At 53.6% G+C, this 8,106-nt stretch overlaps 1 protein-coding gene across 1 annotated transcript in view; it reads left to right on the top strand.

Moving 5' to 3' along the window:
• Positions 1-1,056: 1,056 nt before the first annotated feature.
• The window catches only part of LOC130479639 (unconventional myosin-X-like), a 130,643-nt gene continuing 123,593 nt past the window's right edge, over positions 1,057-8,106 (top strand). The window contains exons 1-2 of the mRNA XM_056852032.1: positions 1,057-1,185; positions 2,988-3,181. Coding sequence (XP_056708010.1) covers positions 1,057-1,185; positions 2,988-3,181 — 323 coding nt within the window. The remainder of the gene's footprint in view (positions 1,186-2,987; positions 3,182-8,106) is intronic.

Genomic DNA, 8,106 nt, shown 5'->3' with positions numbered 1-8,106 from the left:
GGAGATCGTCTACAAGGGCGACCAGAGCCGTCTCTGTCCCATGGCCAGGGCAGAAGCCCGACTGGAATGGGTCTAGAATCAATGCTTCATCCAGAAAAGCCTGAAGTTGCTCGGCCGCCGCTCTCTAAACGACCTTTTCCAGGTTCAAAAGATTCGACACTGGGCGGTAGTTGGCGAGATCCCTGGTATCTAAAGATGGTTTCTTTAAGAATGGACGCACCGCTGCCTCTTTTGAAACCCCTGGGAAGGTCCCAGAATCGAAGGACAGATTAATAATCTCTCCCAGAGTGGGCCGCATCAACTCCCGGGAGGCCTGAAGCAACCAGGAGGGGCATGGGTCTAAAATGCAAGTGGTGGGCCTTACAGCTGTCAGGATTCTGTCCGCATCGTCTAGAGAAAGCTGGCTGAAGTGGTCCAATACAGGGCCAGAAGATGGGCAAGGGGCCTCCAGTTCACTTACTGTGTCAAGGTTGGCCGGGAGGTCATGGCGGAGCGATAAGACTTTATGTGCAAAAAAGCTCAAGAATGCCTCAAAGCCAAGTGCCAAATTCATATTTAAATTTGATTGTCCCTCAGGCAGGGATGTTAGCAATCTAATGGGCGAGAGCTAGCGGACGCAATTTTGGCTGCAAAAAAATCCTTTTTAGCAGCTTTCACTGCCACCTCGTAGGCTGTCATAAGCGTCCTATAAGGTGCTCTTGAAGCCTTGTTACAAGCCCGCTGTCAGACTCCAGCTGTCTAAGCTCCCGCTTCATATACCTGAGCCCCTTAGTATACCAAGGGGCCCAGTTTCTGAGGGGGTGAAGAGGGCGTCAGGGAGCAATTTCCTCAACGGCTGCAGAGGGACAGCTATGCCAGTCCTCCACAAGCACATCAAGAGTGTTGCCAGAAGGGATCCATGAGCCTCCGCGGGCCTTCAGGACTAGGTGGTCTGACCATGGAACTTCCTCTTTTGGCAACAGACTCACGCCAGCCCTGGACCCAAAGATCAAATCCAGCGTGTGTCCTGCTTGGTGAGTGGGACCTGAGACAAGAAGGGAGATCCCCAGTGTCGCCATGGCCGGCACCAGGTCCAGAGCTCGCGATGAAGGGGTGGCATCCGCATGGACGTTGAAGCCCCCCAAGACTATCAGCCTGGGAAACTCCAAGGCCCAGCCTGCCACGGACTCTAACAAACCCGGCAGGGTATCGACCCGTGCTGTCTGTTTGCTGCTCTATGGCCGCTGATGGGCTGGGCTACCTCTTTTCTGGGTGCAACTTTGTGCTTCTGTCAGGGGGCATATTCCTGGGCTGAAAGGTGTTAGGAAGCGGACTAACTGGCGCAGAGCCCTGTGCCTAAGTTGTGCCGCCATGCAGCGGCACCAGTACCCAATAGCAGTGCAGTGGCACTGGGGGCCTGCCCCAGCATAAACTGCCCTTGTGCGAGGCTTATCTCCAAGATACTCTGGCGTCAGGGTCAGTCGGCTCCCTAAGCCCGTTTGGCCCTCTCTTCAGGACTGCACTGTAATTTATTACTTAAAATATTTCTACGCCCACCTGTCTCCTGAGGCTCTCAGGACCTGGATTAAGGAAGCAGATGATGTCAGGCATTCTGCATTACTTAGTGCAGAATACACAAGGGTTCATGTATATGTGAAGAAGGACACATGTGAAACTAGAAACGCCCAAAGGAAGAGCCTCATGAGTAATCACTTGTAAAGTTTTGTTTTTTAAATGTCTATTTTATTTCTTTTTCAACATGAAGGAAAAACACGCAATTTTATCACCACTGAAAACAATTGCATCTTATGTCCCAATTCGTTGACCCATGGACACAGGAAGCTGCCTTAGATCACCCGTCTATCAAGCTCAGAACTGTCTACTCAGCTTGCAAGTGGCTCTCCACGGCCTTGAGGCCTTTCACACTATCAGCTTCCTGATCCTTTTAACTCAAGATGCTGGGGATTGAACGGAGACTTTCAGCCTGCCAAGCATATGCTGTACCGTTGAGCCACAGCCCCTTCTGTCCTGTTACTGGGGTGTCGTCCATATTGGATTTGCATTTCCTTGGGGGTAAATCACTCTGAAATAAGTGAGACTTGTTTGGGAGGAAGCACTGATAGGTTCTGGCTGCACGGCTTTAGCCCTTGTAGTAATCCCATATTGGCCCTAAAGCCCATTTCCGGGCTCCCTCACGGTCCTTGAGGCAGTTTGTAGATAACAATACCGACCGTAAAAGCAGAACACAATTTTAAAAACCACAATCAATGTTTAGTTGAAATGCAAACTGAAGAAGTCTGCAGCGCGGCAAAAATTAAAATCGGTGGGAGAGCGACAGCTAGTCCTATAGGACCAAAGCGGAGGCTAAAAATGTTTTCACTTGGCGCCTAAAACTGAGAAATGTATGCCAGGTGTGCACATGTCGGGAAGGCGCTCAACCAATGAGGTGCCGCAACCAAGAAGCCGTGGCCATCCACCTCACCTTGGAAGGTGGCCCATACAGACCAGACCCTTTCCCAAAGAGCAAACCAGCGGTGCAGCTGCACAGGCCACGGGCACGCACACCCGGCCGGGGCCACGCGGCAGCCTCTGTGCTCGGCTCGACCTGCGGCAGGGGTCGCGTGGAGCTCCGCAGCCCCCTTCCCAGCGCCTGCAGGAGACCCGGCGGGAGGAAGCCTTTCGCAAGACCGCTACAGAACACTAGACCCCCATTCCAGCATCTCTCCCCTCCTCCCCCCAATTCCAAGCAGGCGGAGCGATGCTTGGACCACTGGGGCTTTCTGCTCATACTCCCATAGCATCCTAATGCTACTTCCCCCCCCCCCCGGCTGGTGTTGCTGTACGCAACCTGGAACCGCGGTCACCCCGCCGTATATTGGCAAGCAGCTGGGGACGGGGGGGGGGCGGCGAGGGGGCTTCCCATGCGGCCGGAGCCTGCAGCCCCTCCAAGCCCGCCCGCGTGGGGTTGCTGCTGGCAAGCGCACGGCTCGGGGTGCTGCTGCTCGTAGGGCTTGTGTTTTCTTCCCATCCCATCGCATCCCATCGCATCGGTCCACCCTTCCGACGCCGCTTCGTTCACCACCTCGAAGCCGCCATTCTTCGTACCGCAGAAAACGCGGGTGGACGACGACGGCGAGCAAAGCGGGCGCTCCGGAGCGCGTGCAGAGCGCCTTCGCACCGCCCGCAGCCCCCGCACGGACCGGTGCGGAGCCGCTCTGCACGCGCTTTGCTCGTCGCTATCCGAAGAGCCCCCCTCCCCGCCGGAGCCCTCGTGCGAGCCAGCCGGCGCGCCGGGGGGGTCTCCTCGCGAGCCACCCCGCCAAGCGGGGCGGAGCCGGCCGCTGTCCGGGCGCCGCCCCCCGCCCCTGCCCAGCCCAGCCCAGCCCTGCCCTGCCCTGCCGGGGGGGCGCGGGTGGGGCGGGCTGCTGAGCGCGCCGGCGGCTGCGGGGCGAGGGCAGCGGCGCCGTTCCCCCGCCGCCAGCCGCCCTCTGCGCGAGGGCAGGAGCGCCTTCCCAGGCAGATGGACGGCCCGCCGCCAGAGGTGAGGGGGGGGGGGCTCCTGGGGAGGGGGGGGTGCGCTTCCCGGGCTGCAGCCGCGCCCCCTGCCGCCAGTGCCCGGTGGCCCTCGGGGGTCTGGGTCTGCCTCTGCAAGGGGCGCGGTGGGGGGGGGAGCCAGAGACCCCTGGGGCAGGCGAGGGCGCCTCCCGGACCGGGCTCGGGGGCGTCGCGACGGCTTGGGCAGCTCGCAAGCCTCCTGGGGATGAAGAGGCTCCCGGGAGGGCTTCAGCCTTGATTTCAAGGGCTGCGGGTGGGGGTTTCTATGCACAACAGGGCGCACTCAGCCCTCTTTTATGTTTCCAAAAGAATACGGGAAAGAAAAGAAAAGGAAAGGGATAGGGAGCAAATGAGGTCTTGCAATAGCACCCCAAAAGTATTGTGTCTACCGTTCAATTACTTAGCAAAAGAGAGGCAGGACAGCGTGATTCATTCCTGCAGTTGTGTCCGTGGAGAGATGCAGCTGGGTGATTTCATAAATCTCTCCGCAGGCCCGTGAAACCCAAATCTGTGGGAAGAGCCCACAAATGTTTGCATCTGCGCTGAGGGTGGAGGGGAAAAGGGGCTTCCCCTGCCGTGAATGGCTTACAGGAGGTGTTGTGGGATTCTCCACCGTGAGGAAGTGTGGGCCCAGTGCCCAAGGAATCCCCCCCCCATTACAGCATCTCTCCCCTCCTCCCCCCAATTCCAGGCACGCGGAGCGATGCTTGGACCACTGGGGCTTTCTGCGCATACCCCCATAGCATCCTAATGCTACTTCCTCCTAGTGCTGTTGGACACCGCAAAAGCTCCCTGGACTCAGCTGCTCATTCATTTCCTGCACAGTAGCAGCTGGTGGCGTTCTGGCGCCCAGGTCCACTAGAGCCTTCTTCACGTGCTTGCCTCCTGAGCTTGCCGTGATCGTGGTCCCATACCTGCCCTCTTCCAAGAAGTTTAAGATCTATGGATGTCTCCATACTTTACAAATGGCCTCTTGTGCATGAAAGGGGCTCTTGTGACTTTTGTCCACCCACCCTTTGCTGGCCCAGAAGCTGTAAAGGGAGCCAGGGCCTCACTGTGGCCTTGTTACGATTTCACTGCAAGGTGGTGCACTCTCTGCTTTGTCAGCCAGACGGTGTTGTTGTAGGACTGATCGAGTCTGAGGGAGGGAGCCTTAGTCACGCAGGAATGCCATTCAGGTACCACAAGTCTCCAGTTTATTTTTTATTTTTCTTGTCTGGTGATCTCCTTCTCTGGAAGTGATGCTAGATGACTGGACAGATATAGGGACGCTTAATGTTTTATTCTAGGAACATAGCTGGGGAAGGGTGGGGGAATGCAGCAGAGCAGGATGAACCCAGACAGGCAAGTGGAGAGAGCGGACCGGGCCTTTGGGCCACTTTGGCCTTTGGTCCCCCTTGATTGATGCTCAAGGTTTCCCACCCTGCATTAGCTTCTGGGCCATTAAGCTCAATGTCTGAGCTGTCCATGCACTGGGGGGAAACAGGGGCAGATAATGGGCTTGAGGGGCTACATGTCGCCCCCATCCTCTCTTTGTTTTCATTATCTGAACAGATGTTTTTATGGATTCCACCCTACTCCCCCTAACCCTCGCACAGCAGGCTGTGTCTGCTGCTCCCTCCCCCAATCCCCCTTGTACAGAATGTGGCCACAGGGGCTGCTGCACCCTTTAACTGATTAGCCTAATGCTCTGCAGAGCGTCTGGTGCCCGGCTGTCATTGTAGGGAGCACGCTGGCTCACAGGGCACTTCTTTCCTCCCTTTCTTAGTAGCCGACAGCCAGTAAGGAAGAAGCCTGAAAGGCAGAATGGGGGTGGCAAGAGGTTTCTGTGTCTACCAGGCTCGGAATGATGCATCACCTCATGATAAATTGTTAGCAACCATCCCTGCCCTGTAGGAGTCTGCCTCTTTGGGACAGACACTGCTGGAGCCAGGGCTTCCTCATGAGTCCATGAGCCTTATGCTCTGTTGCTTTTTCTTCCAGTGAGTCTCTTCCCCCGACAGCATAAGTAATGGACCTAAAGGAACTGAGCAGCACTGCTGAAAAAGGACAGAAATGAAGGGCAGCTTGCAGGGCATCTGTTCTACATTTTATATTATATATTAGACAAACTGATGCATGTTTAAAAGGATGGATTTTGCTACTCCAAATCCCAGAATACCACCAATTTCTGTTCCTGCCCTCTGATTTTTCCCTCCCCACCCTCTGTTATCCCATTAAGGAGCACTGAAGGGTGTCTTAATTCCACATCCCTTGGCCTTGTCCTTTCCCCTCCCTTAATAAGACACATCCTGTGGGAGTGGACATCAGCAGCTCAATTTCTAGGAGGTTTAGGGGGTGAGTGGCCTGGACGTTGTACCGTCTGCTTTTGAAATGTATAGGATATACTCAGTTTGAAATGTATGGGATACACTGTAGTTGCCTGTGGGGAAGGGCATTTGGGGCATGGTCAGAGGCCCTTTCTTTTATGATGATTATTTCACATAGTCTGAGACTTAGCCTTGTTACTGACAAGTGATTTGAGGTCTAAATCCTAGCATGGATTAAGACCTGGGAGAGCAGTATGCTAGGTTAGTAGGGTTGCCAGCTCTGGGTTGGAAAATACCTAGAGATTTTTGGGGTGGAGCCTGAGAAGGGCAGGGTTTAGGGAGGGGAGGGACTTCAATGGCATAGAGTCCAATTGCCAAAGCGGCCATTTTCTCCAGGTGAACTGATCTCTGCCAGCTGGAGATCGGTTGTAATAGCGGAAGATCTCCAGCTAGTACCTAGAGGTTGACAACCCTATAGTTTAGTCATGAGAATGCTGGTTCCAAAATGGAATGTTTCAAGATAACTGTGGATTGGGGTGGGGGGGAAGCGGGGGGAGAACAGGGTCTGTGCCCTTGCGCAATGTGGCTGTTTACTGACAGGCATCTCTGATGGGAAGGAGAAGCACATATCCGGCAGCCTGGCCCCCGAGAGGGTTTGTTCCTCTGTTTCTGGCTTGTGACTAGCCCAAGGTTACCCAGCAACTTTCATGAGATAATGCCAATATGAACCTGGGTCTCCCAAACATGCCAGTCCCATACTCTAAGCCCTGCGCCACAGTGACTCCTTGCTTAGCTGGTCTCCCCTTAGCATTACTGTTCTAGACTGGATACTTGGCTTCGAGTGGCTGTTGAATGCCATGTCTCAGGTTTTAAAAAACTCAAAAAGTATGAGCTGAATTGTTTGATAGGGCATCCCTCTGGTGCTTTGGGATTCCTGAGTGGCATGGAGCCCCTTGTTCCAGTTCTTGAGTGCCTCAGCATATACAGTGGGCCGGCTGCCCTGCTCTCTGAGGATTTTTGCCAGCAGCCGCAGGCGCTTCCCATGACAGGTCGAAAAGCAAAACTGCCTTTTTTTGCTTTGCTTTCTGAGGAGCCAAATTATCGGTGGGGCGGGGAATTCAGGGAGACTAGAATGAGGTCTGCTTTCCATGCCCCTCCCTCCCTGGACTTAGCCAGAAACTGCTCAGCAGGGGAGAGCTGGCAAAGGCAAGGCGGAGAGTTGCAGTTCCGTGGATGGGAGAATGTGGCTGGTGTTTGCTATGTTAACTGTTATACAGCCGCATGTATGTAGGTGTGTTTGAGAGAGAAAGAGAGAGTCAATGGGGGAATCCAAAGTGAGCAGCAATGGAGCTTTCCCTGCATGTTTGTGGGCAGGAAGTGAGTGACACAGAGGATGTGACTCCCTTCCTTTGCCTGCCACAGCTCTTTGGGATGAGCAGGAATGTCTGGGTCAAGGACCAAGAAGTTGCTGCTCTCTGACATCCATTTGTGGTTCGGCTTGTTGGTTCAGGGTCAGTCGGTATTGAGCAGCTGTTGCAGACAGACACCTCCCTCTCATTTTGGCATCTCTGGGGCTGATGGCTGGCTGTCAAGCAGCCTCCTTGAACGTCTTCTGAGACTATGAATTTCATTCAGACCCTACTGAATAAAATCTGCACATTGTTTAGTTGGATTTTCTGCCTCTTGTGATGTGTGCTGCCTTGAGAAATTACGGCAAAGGGTATCTGATCCTTTGATCGTGAGGCAATATATTGTGTGTGTGAGTTTATTAAATTATTTCTAACCCACATCTTCTTTGGTAGAGCCAGCTGGCAATCGACAAATTAAAAACAATAGGTCTTTTCAGTGCGACAGTATAATCTTAATACAACACATAAAATGTACATGTTTAAAAACAACTGGTACACACACATACACACTGCAGAGAGACAACGACCCCTTTCAAACTGCCCTTCTAATCTGTTTGAGCAGCCCATTGCTAACAGATTTTTTTGTGTCATTTCAGAAACAACCATTTTGGCTCCTGGCTGCTAATGTGTGTGTTTTTTAACCCTTTCAGACAAAGCCACTTGCTTTGTTGGCATCCTGGAGCTCAGTTGTTTTTTATGAAAACCACTTTCTCCCAGTTTCAGTTCTTCCTTGTGCTGCTGAATCACTCCAGTGTGCTGTTTGAACTGTCTGGAGGGCTTTCAAAAGGACTTCCATTTCCCCCCATGCACCGTTATTTTTCAGCGTTTTTTTAGCATTCTAATATTTGCGCTAT

Source organism: Euleptes europaea, chromosome 6 (genome assembly GCF_029931775.1).
Source record: "Euleptes europaea isolate rEulEur1 chromosome 6, rEulEur1.hap1, whole genome shotgun sequence".
Classification (NCBI taxonomy): Eukaryota; Metazoa; Chordata; class Lepidosauria; order Squamata; family Sphaerodactylidae; genus Euleptes; species Euleptes europaea.
This window is presented reverse-complemented; position numbering and strand designations above follow the sequence as displayed.